At 46.6% G+C, this 17,755-nt stretch overlaps 1 protein-coding gene and 1 non-coding gene across 4 annotated transcripts in view; both read right to left on the reverse strand.

Moving 5' to 3' along the window:
- Positions 1–17,755, reverse strand: part of ccar1 (cell division cycle and apoptosis regulator 1) — a 105,782-nt gene that overhangs the window by 66,164 nt on the left and 21,863 nt on the right. For all 3 annotated transcript variants that reach the window (XM_068002655.1, XM_068002653.1, XM_068002654.1), the window contains exons 7-10: positions 16,537–16,651; positions 12,407–12,590; positions 11,291–11,420; positions 9,960–10,121 (exon numbers count right to left, since the gene is read on the reverse strand). In XM_068002655.1, the coding sequence (XP_067858756.1) occupies positions 9,960–10,121; positions 11,291–11,420; positions 12,407–12,590; positions 16,537–16,651 (591 nt within the window). The remainder of the gene's footprint in view (positions 1–9,959; positions 10,122–11,290; positions 11,421–12,406; positions 12,591–16,536; positions 16,652–17,755) is intronic.
- Positions 9,212–9,276, reverse strand: LOC137340400 (small nucleolar RNA SNORD98). Its single transcript, XR_010966794.1, has one exon. It is a non-coding gene; the product is annotated as a small nucleolar RNA SNORD98 (small nucleolar RNA).

Raw genomic sequence — 17,755 nt, forward strand, 5'->3', positions numbered from 1 at the left:
ATCACCCCTCAGTCTTCGGGAGAAAAGAGCCCCAGTCTTTCCAGATAGTTGTATCCTCTTTGTTCTGATAACATCCTTGTAAATCTTTATTGCATCTTCTCCAGTGCCTCTACATCCCTTTTGTAATATGGAGACCAGAACTGTTCACAGTACTTAAAGTGTGGACCAACTAAGGTTCTATACAAGTTTAACATAACTTCTCTGCTTTTCAATTCTATTCCTCTAGAAATGATCCTCAGTGCTTTGATTGCACTTTTTATGGCTTTGTTAACCTACGTTGCTACTTTTAGTGATGTGTAACCCCCAGATCCCTTTGCTCCTCCAACCCATTTAGACTCTTATTTTCAAAGGAGTATGTGGTCTCCTTATTCTTCCTACCAAAATGTACCACCTCTCACTTATCTATATTGAAATTCATTTGCTATTTACATACCCATTCTGCAAGTTTATCAACGTCTTGTATTTTGTAGCAGTCCTCCTCAGTATTAACTGTACCCAATTTGATGTCATCCACAAATTTTGAAATAGTACTTCCAATTCAGAGTTCAAATCTTTAATGTAAATGGTGAATAACAGTATCCCAGCACCGATACCTGTGGAACACCACTTCCCATCTTTCGCCAGTCTGAGTAACTACCTTTAACCTCTTTTTGTAGCCAGCTTGCAGTCCATTCTGCTACTTGTCCCCTGACTCCACATGCTCTGACCTTAGTCATGAGTCTACACTGTGGTACCTTATCAAAGGCCTTTTGAAAATCCAAGTATATTACATCTACTACATTACCCTTGTCTACTCTTTGTTACTTCGTCAAAGAATTTAATATAGTTGATCAAGCATGACTTTCCCTTTTGAAATTATGCTGAAAATTCTTTATTATAATTTTGGTTGCTAAATGTTTTTCTATAACATCTCTGTGCAATGATTCCATTATCACCGATATTAAGCTAATTGGTCTATAGTTCCCTGGACTTGTTTTATCTTCCTTTTTAAATATAGGGTTAACATGAGCTGTCCACCAGTCCTCTGGCACTACACCGTTTTCTAATGATTTTTTATAAATATATAATAGTGCCTCTGCTATCTCTTCCCTAGCTATATTTAAAATCCGCGTGGATGTAATTAGTCCAGAGCAGGAGTTTTAACCTATTTAACTTCAACTAGTTTATCAATTATCTCTCCCCTTTCTATCTTAAGAACATAAGAAATAGGAGCAGGAGTAGGCCATACGGCCCCTCGAGCCTGCTCCCCCATTCAATAAGATCATGGCTGATCTTCAACCTCAACTCCACTTTCCCGCCCAATCCCCGTATCCCTCGATTCCCCTAGAGTCCAAAAATCTATCGATCTCAGTCTTGAATATATTCAACGACAAAGCATCCATAGCCCTCTGGGGTAGAGAATTCCAAAGATTCAAAACCTTCTGAGTGAAGAAATTGCTCATCTCAGTCCTAAATTGCCCACCCCTTATCTTGAGACTGTGATCTCTTGTTCTAGACTCTCCTCTCTTAAAGGTCTTAATATTATTTTTTGATCTCTTCTAATGTCATCTCCACCCAGTTAGTCCCCCTGGTAAATACTGAGGAATAGTAATTATTTCATTTCTCTGCCATTATCTGTGTGAGTTTATCGTGTGAATTCCTTTAGTGGCCCTCTCTCTATCCTGATATTTCCTTTTGTTATTTATGTGTTTGTAGAATATTTTACTCTTTCTTTTTATGTTCCTTGATAATTTAATTTCATAATTCCTCTTTGCTTTCGTTTTTTTTTACTTCTTTGCTAACCTTTTTGTATTCCCTGTTGTCATCCTCTCCTTTGTTGTCTATGTACTTAGTGCATGCCTTTTTCCTTAGTTTCAATTTTACCCATATCTCTTTATTTATCCATGGTGTTTCATTATTGGCTAGTTTGTTCTTGCATTTTAGAGAAATATATTTGTCCTGAACTCTATTGATCTCCATTTTAAATATTTCCCACTGCTGTTCTATCTCTGTCAATATTTTTTCCAATTTATTTTCCCTAGTTCTATTCTCATTCCCTCAAAATGAGCTTTTTTCCAATCCATTACTTTATTTTACTTATGTCTTTCTCAATCATTATTTGAAATGATTGCTATTGCTTAGATGTTCCCCTTCTCTTACTTGCTTTGGTTCATTTCCCATTATTAGATCCAGCAGTGATTCCTCTTAGGCTTCTTTGAGTAAGAAAGGAGTCCTGAACACACTGTAAAAACTCTTCTCTTTTCCCCTTTCTCTACCTCTTCTTGCCAGTTTATTTGGGAGCAGTTGAAATCTTCCATAATTATTATTCTATATCTTTTACTCATTTCAAAAATTTGCTTAAATATTACTTCCTCCACTTCCCTTCCACTATTAGGTGGTCTGTAGTATGCCCTGAAGGTGATCGATCCCTTCTTATCCTTTATCTCAATCCATATGGATTCAGTTTCTATCATAATGTTACTTCTGTCCCTTTTTCCTATTGCCATTGTTGCCTCTAATTAATACAGCTGCTCCCCCCCCCCCACTCCTCCTCTATCCTTTTTAAATACATTATATCCCACAATATTTAACGGCCAATCCTCTTCTTTATTATCCATGTTTCAGTTATCCCTACTACATCTGGCTCCTCGCTAGGAATTATTGCCTCCAGTTCCTCTGTTTTGTTTCAGATGCTATGCGCGTTGCTGTATATAAAATATAAAATCAAAAATTCCATATTTCACAATGATGTGAATAAATTTATTGATTGAATTGCCAGGTGTCTAATACCTTCCTTAAAGCTTTTCTTTCAAAGGCTCGGCCTGTCTCAAAAGTCTGGCCTTCCACAGATATTTTTCCCCAGGACCTATGGAGAGTTGCCAATCACCTTTGTGCATTCTGAGCATGAGCAGTTTGCAGTATTTCCAACAAGCATCAGTGTGTTTCTGATTTGAAGCAGACGGAGTTTTCCCTCATTCTGTGGAGATCTGAGACCTTTGTTGCTTTTTCCTAGTGACTCTCGCTGGGGTACAGTTCATCCAGAACCCCCCCGACTCTCGCTGGGGTACAGTTCAACCAGAACCCCCCCCGACTCTCGCTGGGGTACAGTTCATCCAGAACCCCCCCCGACTCTCGCTGGGGTACAGTTCATCCAGAACCCCCCCGACTCTCGCTGGGGTACAGTTCATCCAGAACCCCCCCGATTCTCGCTGGGGTACAGTTCATCCAGAACCCCCCCCGACTCTCGTTGGGGTACAGTTCATCCAGTACCCCCCCCACTCTCGCTGGGGTACAGTTCCTCCAGTAACTCCCCTCCCATCCCTGACTCTTGCTGGGGTACAGTTCCTCCAGTAACTCCCTTCCCCTCCCTGACTCTTGCTGGGGCACAGTTCATCCAGTACCTCCCTTCCCCTCCCTGACTCTCGCTGGGGTACAGTTCCTCCAGTACCCCCCTTCCCCTCCCTGACTCTCGCTGGGGTACAGTTCCTCCAGTACCTCCCTTCCCATCCCCGACTCTTGCTGGGGTACAGTTCATCCAGTAACTCCCTTCCCCTCCCTGACTCTTGCTGGGGTACAGTTCCTCCAGTAACTCCCCTCCCCTCCCTGACTCTCGCTGGGGTACAGTTCATCCAGTAACTCCCTTCCCCTCCCTGACTCTCGCTGGGGTACAGTTCCTCCAGTACCCCCCTTCCCCTCCCTGACTCTCACTGGGGTACAGTTCCTCCAGTACCTCCCTTCCCATCCCCGACTCTTGCTGGGGTACAGTTCATCCAGTAACTCCCTTCCCCTCCCTGACTCTTGCTGGGGTACAGTTCATCCAGTAACTCCCTTCCCCTCCCTGACTCTTGCTGGGGTACAGTTCATCCAGTACCTCCCTTCCCCTCCCTGACTCTTGCTGGGGTACAGTTCCTCCAGTAACTCCCCTCCCCTCCCTGACTCTCGCTGGGGTACAGTTCATCCAGTAACTCCCCTCCCATCCCCGACTCTTGCTGGGGTACAGTTCATCCAGTAACTCCCTTCCCCTCCCTGACTCTTGCTGGGGTACAGTTCATCCAGTACCTCCCTTCCCCTCCCTGACTCTTGCTGGGGTACAGTTCATCCAGTAACTCCCTTCCCCTCCCCGACTCTTGCTGGGGTACAGTTCATCCAGTACCTCCCTTCCCCTCCCTGACTCTTGCTGGGGTACAGTTCCTCCAGTACCCCCCTTCCCCTCCCCGACTCTTGCTGGGGTACAGTTCCGCCAGTACCCCCTTCCCCTCCCCGACTCTTGCTGGGGTACAGTTCCGCCAGTACCCCCCTTCCCCTCCCCGACTCTTGCTGGGGTACAGTTCCGCCAGTACCCCCCTTCCCCTCCCTGACTCTTGCTGGGGTACAGTTCCTCCAGTAACTCCCCTCCCATCCCTGACTCTTGCTGGGGTACAGTTCCTCCAGTACCTCCCTTCCCCTCCCCGACTCTTGCTGGGGTACAGTTCCTCCAGTAACTCCCCTCCCATCCCTGACTCTTGCTGGGGTACAGTTCCTCCAGTACCTCCCTTCCCCTCCCTGACTCTTGCTGGGGTACAGTTCCTCCAGTAACTCCCCTCCCATCCCCGACTCTTGCTGGGGTACAGTTCATCCAGTACCTCCCTTCCCCTCCCTGACTCTTGCTGGGGTACAGTTCCTCCAGTACCCCCCTTCCCCTCCCCGACTCTTGCTGGGGTACAGTTCCGCCAGTACCCCCTTCCCCTCCCCGACTCTTGCTGGGGTACAGTTCCGCCAGTACCCCCCTTCCCCTCCCCGACTCTTGCTGGGGTACAGTTCCGCCAGTACCCCCCTTCCCCTCCCTGACTCTTGCTGGGGTACAGTTCCTCCAGTAACTCCCCTCCCATCCCTGACTCTTGCTGGGGTACAGTTCCTCCAGTAACTCCCCTCCCATCCCTGACTCTTGCTGGGGTACAGTTCCTCCAGTACCTCCCTTCCCCTCCCTGACTCTTGCTGGGGTACAGTTCCTCCAGTAACTCCCCTCCCATCCCCGACTCTTGCTGGGGTACAGTTCATCCAGTACCTCCCTTCCCCTCCCTGACTCTTGCTGGGGTACAGTTCCTCCAGTACCCCCCTTCCCCTCCCCGACTCTTGCTGGGGTACAGTTCCGCCAGTACCCCCTTCCCCTCCCCGACTCTTGCTGGGGTACAGTTCCGCCAGTACCCCCCTTCCCCTCCCTGACTCTTGCTGGGGTACAGTTCCTCCAGTAACTCCCCTCCCATCCCTGACTCTTGCTGGGGTACAGTTCCTCCAGTACCTCCCTTCCCCTCCCCGACTCTTGCTGGGGTACAGTTCCTCCAGTAACTCCCCTCCCATCCCTGACTCTTGCTGGGGTACAGTTCCTCCAGTACCTCCCTTCCCCTCCCTGACTCTTGCTGGGGTACAGTTCCTCCAGTAACTCCCCTCCCATCCCCGACTCTTGCTGGGGTACAGTTCATCCAGTACCTCCCTTCCCCTCCCTGACTCTTGCTGGGGTACAGTTCCTCCAGTACCCCCCTTCCCCTCCCCGACTCTTGCTGGGGTACAGTTCCGCCAGTACCCCCTTCCCCTCCCCGACTCTTGCTGGGGTACAGTTCCGCCAGTACCCCCCTTCCCCTCCCCGACTCTTGCTGGGGTACAGTTCCGCCAGTACCCCCCTTCCCCTCCCTGACTCTTGCTGGGGTACAGTTCCTCCAGTAACTCCCCTCCCATCCCTGACTCTTGCTGGGGTACAGTTCCTCCAGTACCTCCCTTCCCCTCCCCGACTCTTGCTGGGGTACAGTTCCTCCAGTAACTCCCCTCCCATCCCTGACTCTTGCTGGGGTACAGTTCCTCCAGTACCTCCCTTCCCCTCCCTGACTCTTGCTGGGGTACAGTTCCTCCAGTACCTCCCTTCCCCTCCCTGACTCTTGCTGGGGTACAGTTCCTCCAGTAACTCCCCTCCCATCCCCGACTCTTGTTGGGGTACAGTTCCTCCCCATTGATACACAGACACACAGAGACGCGCACAGAGACACACAGACAAAAGAACATAAGAAATAGGAGGAGCGGCCCCTCGAGCCTGCTCCGCTATGCAATCAGATCATGGCTGATCTTTGACCTCAACTCCACTTTCCTGCCCGATCCCCATATCCCTTGATTCCCTGAGAGTCCAAAAATCGATTGATCTCAGCCTTGAATATACTCAACGACTCAGCATCCACAGCCCCCTGGGGTAGAGAATTCCAAAGATTCACAACCACCTGAATGAAGAAATTTCTCATCTCAGTCCTAAATGGCCAACTCCTTATCCTGAGACTATGCCCCCTAGTTCTAGACTCACCAGCCAGGGGAAACAATCTCTCAGTATCTACCCTGTCAAGCCCCCTCAGAATCTTATACGTTTCAATGTGATCACCTCTCATTCTTCTAAACTCCAGACAGCCCATTCTACTCAATCTCTCCTCATAGGGCAATCCTCTCATCCCAGGAATCAATCTGGTGAACCTTCGTTGCACCGCATCTAAGGCAAGTATATCCTTCCTTAGCTAAGGAAATCAAAACTGTACGCAGTGCTCCAGATGAGGTCTTGCCAAGGCCCTGTACAATTGCAGCAAAACTTCCTTACTCTTGTTCTTCAACCTCCTTGCAATAAAGGCCAACATACCATTTGCCTTCCTAATTGCTTGCTGTACCCGCATGTTGACTTTCTGCGTTTCGTGTACAAGGACACCCAAATCCTACTGAACACCAACATTTAATAGTTTCTCACCAAATAAAAAAATATTCTGTTTTGTTATTCTTCCAATCAAAGTGAATAACCTCACATTTCCCCACATTATACTCCATCTGCCACCTTCTTGCCCACTCACTTAACCTGTCTATATCCCTTTGCAGACTCTCTATAGAAACATAGAAAACAGGAGCAAGAGTAGGCCATTCGGGCCTTCGGGCCTGCTCCGCCATTCAAAATGATCATGGCTGATCATGGCTAACTCAGTACCCTGTTCCCACTTTTTCCCTATATCCCTTGATCCCTTTAGCATTAAGAAATATATCTATCTCCTTCTTGAATACATCGAATGACTTGGCCTCCACTGCCTTCTGTGGTAGAGAATTCCACAGGTTCACCACCCTCTGAGTGAAGAAATTTCTCCTCATCTCGGTTCTAAATGGCATACCCCGTATCTTGAGACTGTGACCCCTGGTTCTGGACTCCCCAGCCATCGGGAACATCCTCCCTGCATCCAGTCTGTCTAGTCCTGTTAGAATTTTATATGTTTTGATGAGATCACCTCTCATTCTTCTAAACTCTAGTGAATATAGGCCTAGTCGACCCAATCTCTCCTCATACGTCAGTCCCGCCATCCCAGGAATCAGTCTGGTAAACCTTCGTTGCACTCCCTCCATGACAAGGACATCCTTCCTCAGATAAGGAGACCAAAACTGCACACAATACTCCAGATATGGTCTCGCCAAGGCCCTGTATAACTGCAGTAAGACATCCCTGCTCCTGTACTCAAATCCTCTTGCAATGAAGGCCAACATACCATTCGCCTTCCTAACTGCTTGCTGCACCTGAATGCTCGCTTTCAGCGACTGGTGTACAAGGACACCCAGGTCTCGTTGCACCTCCCCTTTTCCAAATCTATCACCATTCAGATAATAATCTGTCTTTCTGTTTTTACAAACAAAGTGGATAACCTCACATTTATCCACGTTATACTGCAGCTGCCATGTTCTTGCCCACTCACCCAACTGGTCTAAATCACATTGGAGCCTCTTTGCATCCTCCTCACAGCTCACATTCCACCCCAGCTTTGTGTCGTCTGCAAACTTGGAAATGTTACATTCAGCTCCCTCATCCAAATCATTGATATATGTTGTGAATAGCTGGGGCCCAAGCACTGATCCCTGCGGTACCCCACTAGTCACTGCCTGTTTATTCCTACTCTCTGTTTCCTGTCTATCAACCAATTCTCAATCCATGCCAGTATATTCCCCCCAATCCCATGTGCTTTAATTTTGCACACTAACCTCTTGTGTGGGACCTTATCAAAAGCCTTCTGAAAATCCAAGTACACCACATCCACTGGTTCTCCCCTATCTATTCTACTAGTTACCTCCTCAAAAAACTCCAGTAGATTTGTTAAGCATGATTTCCCTTTCATAAACCCATGCTGACTTTGTCCAATCCCGTTAATGCCTTCCAAGTGTTCTGTTATCACATCCTTTATAATAGACTAGCATTTTCCCAACAACTGATGTCAGGCTAACTTGGCCTGTAGTTCCCTGTTTTCTCTCTCCCTCCTTTCTTGAATAGCAGGGTTACATTTGCTACCTTCCAATCCACTGGGACCGTTCTAGAATCTAGGGAATTCTGGAAGATCACAACCAATGCATCCACTATCTCTGCAGCCACCTCAGGATGTAGGGGATTTGTTGGCTTTTAGTCTCATTAATTTCTCCAGCACTTTTTCTTTACCAATATTAATTACTTTAAGTTCCTCACTTTCGTTAGGCCCTTGGTTTCCCACTATTCCTGGTATTTTTTTTTGTGTCTTCTACTGTGAAGACAGATACAAAATATTTGTTTAAGTATTCCCCATTATAAAACACACACACACACACACACACACACACACACAGTGACTGAACAGACATCAGTAGCAGGGCCCTTGGCTTATTTTATTCCATTACCCACTAGCTAATATTAGCTATTTCAGCATCGACCAGCAATTAAACCTACCCACGAGGACACTGGGGGAGCTTTTATTTTTTGTTAAAAATATAAATGAGTGACTTTTGCAATTCAAGCGGACTAACTGCCAGACATTCCTGTGTTCAGCAAGGAGCGGTGGTGAGAGAATTCTTGGAGCAAACCTGGTATGTGTGGTGGGTTGGAATGAGATGAGACTTGCAGTGTTAGAAATGCTGGTAGAAGATAGCAACCCTTAATGGGAGAAGGAGAGGGAGAAAACTTCATAAAACTGTGCAAACAGCTCAGACAGGACAAGTGCAGTTGGATCCAACTGGATTATGGCTTTCGTGAATAACAAGTTAAAACCAAGAAGCCCGCCAACATGAAAGAGAATGTAGATCCGGTATGGTGCAACCAGATGGTGCAGGATTGTAACTCAGTGTGCTCAGCCACTTCACACACAGTTTGTGGAGTAAAGAGGACAAAGCTTCCAAACAGATTAATAACATATGTCTGCGACTAGAGCCCCAAACACTCACCGGCACCTCAAATGGGTTCAGCAGTTTTTCTTCCACACTGTCATTTCAGCAATGGAATAGGATTAAACATCATTACCCATTTGTGCTTTTGGTTTGTGACTGGGTCAAAGTTAGAATGGAAAGCCGAGATAGAACAGCATTTTACTACTAAAAACAAACAGCAACACCGAGTAACATTTCCCATCGCTATTTGCTGGCCTCAGAGTTTCAATCCTCTCAGTGGATTACAGAAGTGGCCATTGGACAATTTTTATAATCGAAAAATAGAAAATTATTTGTTTTTATTTAGCAAATGACATGCACACATGCAAGTTGACATTTTTAATTCATACAACATGTGAAGGGTTCTATTTTGCACATGCACACTGATTTTGTTATATAAATGGGTGCTTCTCCACCCCCCCAAACAAAAAGAAACAAAGCAAGATGAAAAAGATCATTCAGCTTCTGAGGTTGAGAATTGGGTACAACACCGATCATACTCAAATGAACTAGGCATGCAAAAGGGGTAGAGACCATCGTCCAACACTAACAGCTCTCACCCTCTGAACACAAACACTCACTAAAAAGGTCATCTTTTACCAAGTTCTTGAAGTGGGTGCCCCATTCACCCACCACAAAGTGGGTGCCCCATTCACCCACCACAAAGTGGGTGCCCCATTCACCCACCACAAAGTGGGTGCCCCATTCACCCACCACAAAGTGGGTGCCCCATTCACCCACCACGGTCATGAATAATATATCAGGTTGTACACACGTACCAATCTAAGGAAAACTTGGAGAACTGCACAGTGTAGCGAGGAACGACGCGTCTCTGCCTTCTTGGCGACCTGTCCCTCTCTCGCCGCGGCGATCGTTCTCGGGACCGTTTGCGCTGGGGTGACCGCTCACGTGACCGTCTCCTGTCCCGCTCTCTCTCACGGCTACGAGTAAATCACAATTTAATAAAAGTAATTTTATGCAAAACTGCTTTCACATTTCATTCAAATTCGGCACAGACCAGACTATCCTTCATAGCGAATTCCAGGGCATCATTTCTGAGTTAAAAGAATGGCCAAATTTGCTGTGTGTCACTAAATTGGACCAAAAATAAAATCTCTGCTTAAAACTTTTAACAAAATGTAAAAAAACAAACATTTTTCCTAACTGTATTGCTTGTGTGTAAGAGGTATTGAGTCTTATTTACAGGATGCCCTGTATGGTTAAATGTTACCGTGTGTACAACTTGTAATCTAACTCTTCACTCTCCTTTCCTGAAGGTGCTGACTCGTGCTGGGTCTCCCACCACAGGTCCCAGCAGCCCTCCACTACCTTGCCCAGGGGGCCACTCATCGCTGGCAGGGCACTCAATCACAGGGTTGGGGGGGGGGGGGGGGGGGGGGGAGGCATCACAGAGCCTGATGGATAGTGATCGGAAGTGGATTCGGAGGTTGTTGCCCCTCTTCAAGTGAAGGAGCACTATTGCTGACCCCAGTTGCTGTTTTGGTTGAGCTTGGCTAACTCCACAACCTTCTGCTCCGAGCAGCGCTCTCACCAATTTACCACATCATTCAAAAAGAAACCCAGAGCATTCGGCTGATGATTGTACAGAGTGTAAGATGTGATAGAATCATAGAATTGTTATGGCACAGGAGACCGCCATTTGGCCCATCGAGCCCATGCCAGCTCTTTGTAAGAGCAATCCAGTTAGTCCCATTCCTCCACTCTTTTCCCGTAGCCCTACAAATTTTTTTCCCTTCAAGTATTTATCTAATTCTATTTTGAAAGCCAAGATTGAATGAATCTGCCTCCACCACCCTTTCAGGCAGTGCATTCCAGATCATAACTACTCACTGTGTAAAAAAGGTATTCCTCAAGTCGTTGGTTCTTTTGCCAATCGTCTAAAATCTGTGTCCACTGGTTCTGGACCCTTCCGCCAATGGGAACAGTTTCTCTGTTTACTTTATCCAAACCCTTCATGATTTTGAACACCTCTATCAAATCTCCTCTCAACCTTCTCTGCTCTAATGAGAACAACCCCAGCTTCTCCAGTCTATCCACGTAACTGAAGTCCCTCATCCCTGGAACCATTCTAGTAAATCTGCCGCAGTACCTTCTATCATCTTTCCTGGTTAATATTATTTCCACTCTCTCATTCCTGGTCATGAATCTGGATGGTGGCTCGATCCTCCTGATGGCTTGTGGCTGTGGAACGACCCGCACAGGAGGCTGCAGCAACCCAGCTGCAACAAAAGCATAAGTGAAGCACCATTACAAAGATGACAAAAGATCCAAACATGAGCAAGGCACAGAGTGATCGTCTTCAAATGAAAGTAAATGTTTCTGGAATGATATATTTTTTAATAGATCTCACAATGAGATGCTTTGTGACTGTTTGTTCTGCTCAAGGTGTAGGATGCCAGTGCTAGGAATGTGACCCTTACCATTTGAAGCGTTCGCTGTCAGCATCATCAATCTTGCCACCATTTAGTGCATTGGTACCAATTTACAACAAGGTAAAAAGTGCTGAAATGCTTCTCATGGAATGTTCCTACTTCATTCTCTGAAAGGCTCCATGTTAGAACCACCACTAGGGCCAAGCCTGTAACCACTAATACGTCACTCTAGTGTTACAGCTCAAAGTGCCCCGGGGCAAGTACAGCCAGGTTAGATAGAGTAAAGCTCCCTCTACACTGTCCCATCAAACTGTCCCGGGGCAAGTACAGCCGGGTTAGATAGAGTAAAGCTCCCTCTACACTGTCCCATCAAACTGTCCCAGGGCAGGTACAGCCGGGTTAGATAGAGTAAAGCTCCCTCTACACTGCCCCATCAAACTGTCCCGGGGCAAGTACAGCCGGGTTAGATAGAGTAAAGCTCCCTCTACACTGCCCCATCAAACTGTCCCAGGGCAGGTACAGCCGGGTTAGATAGAGTAAAGCTCCCTCTACACTGCCCCATCAAACTGTCCCAGGGCAGGTACAGCAAGGAACGAGCAGGGAACATGATAATGATATCAAGGAGGGAGCTCACAGTACCCCCTATTTGGGAGGGACCTTGAAGTGCTCGTTTTGATTGCCACTCTACAATGGTTAGTATTGTGAATGCAGGTATTGTGAGCAACTTACCTTTAATGTACAATGGATAGTAGTGAGACTCCAAGTCTCATAGGTGATTTATGTTTAGTCTACAATGGTTAGTAATGTGAATGTAGGCCTTGGGGGTGACTTACGTTTCTGCTGTGGTTGCTGGAGTAAAGGTTGAGGCTGTGTTGACAGCAAAGGAGTGAGAGGAGCTGCTGCCATTGACGCTTGTAAGAGAGACTGGGGCTGGGGCTGTGGCGGGATACCATACGGCTGCTGTGAGAGAGGCTGCAGGACAGTCGGAGGCGTCTTGATCAGTGGCATGGTCTGACTCTAGGAAACCGAAAGAAAAAAATAGTTCAGTCACTTGTCCTTCAACAATGAGGCAAAACTGTCAACATACACACACATGCAGGAAGTCAGTGGGAAATAAAGTGGTGACAGAAACAAAAGGCAGTAAGGGAGAGTGTACAGAACATGACCGGACAGATGGTCTGAGAAAGCAGGGCAAAGACCAAGGGAAGTCTAGATTAAACTGCATTTATTTCAATGCAAGAAGTCTGATGGGCAAGGCAGATGAACTCAGGGCATGGATGGGTACATGGGACTGGGATGTTATAGCTATTACTGAAACATGGCTAAGGGAGGGGCAGGACTGGCAGCTCAATGTTCCAGGGTACAGATGCTATAGGAAAGATAGAGCAGGAGGTAAGAGAGGAGGGGGAGTTGCGTTCTTGATTGGGGAGAACATCACGGCAGTAGTGAGAGGGGATATATCCGAGGGTTCGCCCACTGAGTCTATATGGGTAGAACTGAAAAATAAGAAGGGAGAGATCACTTTGATAGGATTGTACTACAGACCCCCAAATAGTCAACGGGAAATTGAGGAGCAAATATGTAAGGAGATTACAGACAGCTGCAAGAAAAATAGGGTGGTAATAGTAGGGGACTTTAACTTTCCCAACATTGACTGGGACAGCCATAGCATTAGGGGCTTGGATGGAGAGAAATTTGTTGAGTGTATTCAGGAGGAATTTCTCATTCAGTATGTGGATGGCCCGACTAGAGAGGGGGCAAAACTTGACCTCCTCTTGGGAAATAAGGAAGGGCAGGTGACAGAAGTGTTAGTGAGGGATCACTTTGGGACCAGTGATCATAATTCCATTAGTTTTAAGATAGCTATGGAGAAGGATAGGTCTGGCCCAAAAGTTAAAATTCTAAATTGGGGAAAGGCCAATTTTGATGGTATTAGACAGGAACTTTCAGAAGTTGATTGGGAGAGTCTGTTGGCAGGCAAAGGGACGTCTGGTAAGTGGGAGGCTTTCAAAAGTGTGTTAACCAGGGTTCAGGGTAAGCACATTCCTTATAAAGTGAAGGGCAAGGCTGGTAGAAGTCGGGAACCTTGGATGACTCGGGAGATTGAGGCACTAGTCAAAAAGAAGGAGGCGGCATATGACATGCATAGGCAGCTCGGATCAAGTGGATCCCTTGAAGAGTATAGAGATTGCCGGAGTAGAGTTAAGAGAGAAATCAGGAGGGCAAAAAGGGGATATGAGATTGCTTTGGCAGATCAGGCAAAGGTGAATCCAAAGAGCTTCTACAAATACATAAAGGGCAAAAGGGTAACTAGGGAGAGAGTAGGGCCTCTTAAGGATCAACAAGGTCATCTATGTGCGGAACCACAAGAGATGGGTGAGATCCTGAATGAATATTTCGCATCGGTATTTACGGTTGAGAAAGGCATGGATGTTAGGGAACTTGGGGAAATAAATAGTGATGTCTTGAGGAGTGTACATATTACAGAGAGGGAGGTGCTGGAAGTCTTAACGCGCATCAAGGTAGATAAATCTCCGGGACCTGATGAAATGTATCCCAGGACGTTATGGGAGGTTAGGGAGGAAATTGCGGGTCCCCTAGCAGAGATATTTGAATCATCCACCGCTACAGGTGAGGTGCCTGAAGATTGGAGGGTAGCAAATGTTGTGCCTTTGTTTAAGAAGGGCGGCAGGGAAAAGCCTGGGAACTACAGACCAGTGAGCCTGACATCTGTAGTGGGTAAGTTGTTCGAGGGTATTCTGAGGGACAGAATCTACAGGCATTTGGAGAGGCAGGGACTAATTAGGAACAGTCAGCATGGTTTTGTGAGAGGAAAATCATGTCTCACGAATTTGATTGAGTTTTTTGAAGGGGTAACCAAGAAGATAGATGAGGGCTGTGCAGTAGACGTGGTCTACATGGACTTCAGCAAAGCATTTGACAAGGTACCGCATGGTAGGTTGTTACATAAGGTTAAATCTCATGGGATCCAAGGTGAGGTAGCCAATTGGATACAAAATTGGCTTGACGACAGAAGACAGAGGGTGGTTGTAGAGGGTTGTTTTTGAAACTGGATGCCTGTGTCCAGCGGTGTGCCTCAGGGATCGGTGCTGGGTCCGCTGTTATTTGTTATTTATATTAATGATTTGGATGAGAATTTAGGAGGCATGGTTAGTAAGTTTGCAGATGACACCAAGATTGGTGGCATTGTGGACAGTGAAGAAGGTTATCTAGGATTGCAACGGGATCTTGATAAATTGGGCCAGTGGGCCGATGAATGGCAGATGGAGTTTAATTTAGATAAATGTGAGGTGATGCATTTTGGTAGATCGAATCGGGCCAGGACCTACTCCGTTAATGGTAGGGCGTTGGGGAGAGTTATAGAACAAAGAGATCTGGGAGTACAGATTCATAGCTCCTTGAAAGTGGAGTCACAGGTGGATAGGGTGGTGAAGAAGGCATTCAGCATGCTTGGTTTCATTGGTCAGAACATTGAATGCAGGAGTTGGGATGTCTTGTTGAAGTTGTACAGGGCATTGGTGAGGCCACACTTGGAGTACTGTGTACAGTTCTGGTCACCCTATTATAGAAAGGATATTATTAAACTAGAAAGAGTGCAGAAAAGATTTACTAGGATGCTACCGGGACTTGATGGTTTGACTTACAGGGAGAGGTTAGACAGACTGGGACTTTTTTCCCTGGAGAGTAGGAGGTTAAGGGGTGATCTTATAGAAGTCTATAAAATAATGAGGGGCATAGATAAGGTCGATAGTCAAAATCTTTTCCCAAAGGTAGGGGAGTCTATAACGAGGGGGCATAGATTTAAGGTGAGAGGGGAGAGATACAAAAGGGTCCAGAGGGGCAATTTTTTCACTCAAAGGGTGGTGAGTGTCTGGAACGAGCTGCCAGAGGCAGTAGTAGAGGCGGGTACAATTTTGTCTTTTAAAAAGCATTTGGACAGTTACATGGGTAAGATGGGTATAGAGGGATATGGGCCAAGTGCAGGCAATTGGGACTAGCTTAGTGGTATAAACTGGGCGACATGGACATGTTGGGCCGAAGGGCCTGTTTCCATGTTGTAACTTCTATGATCTATCTATATCGATATATACGCACACACACAACACATACACTATATATACACACACACATTTTATATAACTTCCCCACCTCCTGATTAGGGCTGCTGTCTCCTTTGTCCCAGTTCTAAGTATAACCCTGCTACAGAATCGCATTTCTGCAACTAGATTTGAAAAACAGAGAAGACAGCAGCCCAAAGAGGTCCCAGGTTCAGTCGCAGTCTGTGCTGAGATCCCACCGGTCTCAGCTGTGGGGATTACAGGGCAAATCGCCTCAGTGCTCCGGCGGGGGGGGGGGGGGGGGGGGAATAACGGAACAGCCGGAGGACCCCCCCCTTCTCATGGCAATCCTATGAACGCTGCTGGAAAGTGCCCATGTGTGGAGTTGAGGTAAGGACAGAATCAGAAAATGCTGGAAACACAAACACGTAGTAGGTCACTCAGTAATCTGAAACATGGACCTGTTTCTGCTCCCTCCAAAGCTGCAGCCCAGCCTGCTGAGCACTTTGTCTTTGTTTCAGATTTCCAGCCACTGTGGTGTTTTTTTTGCTTTTTATTTGTTGGGGCAGGATTCAGGATAGCTGTAATGTTCCTCATGGTTGAATGGCCCGTTCACCATGTCTGGACTCACACATGGAAAATGTCACTTTGGTGGTGCCACTGCCCGTGGAACTGCAGCCAAGAGACACTGCCCTCCAACCAACATGGGCAGGTGGGAATTACATGGAAAACTGCATTTTTCACATGAAGTCTTGGTATAAGAGCCATGGTGGGCACTATCCTCAACAGTATTTGAAGAAAATGTTTTTTTTAATTTGCAAAAAAGTAAAGCACGAAAGCATCTAAATCAAAATGTCCAGCTTGTCTCATTCAGCAAAGCTCACCTGATTGGGCAGAGTCTGTATTCGCTGTGCATTCCACTTGAAGGGCATATTCGGGTTGTAAGCAGCTTCCACCAGCACCCGGTCTCCTACCTGGGGCGCTTTGCCTTTCACAGCACTGGTGTACACACAAAAACATTGACAGTTAAAACATGTAACATCAATATATTAAAGCAGAGGTAGGAATTAACACACGTGCGTGCACGCCAAGAATGACACGGCACAAAAGGAGGCCATTCAAACCATCGTGCCTGTGCTGGCTCTTTGATAGACCTATTCAATTGGTCCAATTCCCCTGCTCTTTCCCCATAACCCTGTAATTTTCCCCCCTGAAAGTATTTATCCAATTCCCTTTTGAAAGTTATTATTCAATCTGTTTCCACCGCCCTTTCAGGCAGTGAATTCCAGATCATTACAACTTGCTGTGTAAAAAAATCTCATTTCTCTCCTGGATTTTTTGCCAATTATCATAAATCTGTGTCCTCTGGTTACCGACCCTCCTGCCAGTGGAAACAGTTTCTTCCCACATACACGATCAAAACCCCTTATAACTTTGAACACCTCTACCTAATCCCACCGTAACCTCTGTTCTAAGGAGAACAACCCCAGCTTCTCCAGTCTCTCCACATAACTGAGGTCTCTCATCCCTGCAATCATTCTAGTAAATTCTTTCTGCACCTGAGGCCCTGACATCCTTCCTAAAGTGTGGTGCCCAGAATTGGACACAATACTCCAGCTGAGGCCTAACCAGTGATTTATAAAGGTTTACCATAACTTCCTTGCTTTTGTACTCTATACCTCTATTTATAAAGTCAAGGATCCCATCTTCCACCTTCCATAAACTTGAGCTCATCCAAAACTCTGCTGCCTGTATCCCATTCTCCCATCACCCCTGTGTTTGCTGACCTACATTGACTCCCGGTCCACCAAATCCTTGATTTGAAAATTCTCATCCACGTGTTCAAATCCCTCCATGGCCTCGTGCCTCCCTAATCTCTAACCTCCTCCAGCCCTACAACCCTTCGAGATCTCTGCCATCCTCCAATTCTGGCCTCCTGCATATCCTCCACTTCCCTCACCCCACCACTGGCAGCCGTGCCTTCAGCTGCCTGGGCCCTAAGCTCTGGAATTCCTTCCCTAAACTTCTCCACCTCTGTCTCCTCCTGTAAGAAACTCCTTAAAATTTATCTTTTTGACCAAGCTTATAGTCACCTGTCCTAAT

Source organism: Heptranchias perlo, chromosome 21, assembly GCF_035084215.1.
Source record: "Heptranchias perlo isolate sHepPer1 chromosome 21, sHepPer1.hap1, whole genome shotgun sequence".
Classification (NCBI taxonomy): domain Eukaryota; kingdom Metazoa; phylum Chordata; class Chondrichthyes; order Hexanchiformes; family Hexanchidae; genus Heptranchias; species Heptranchias perlo.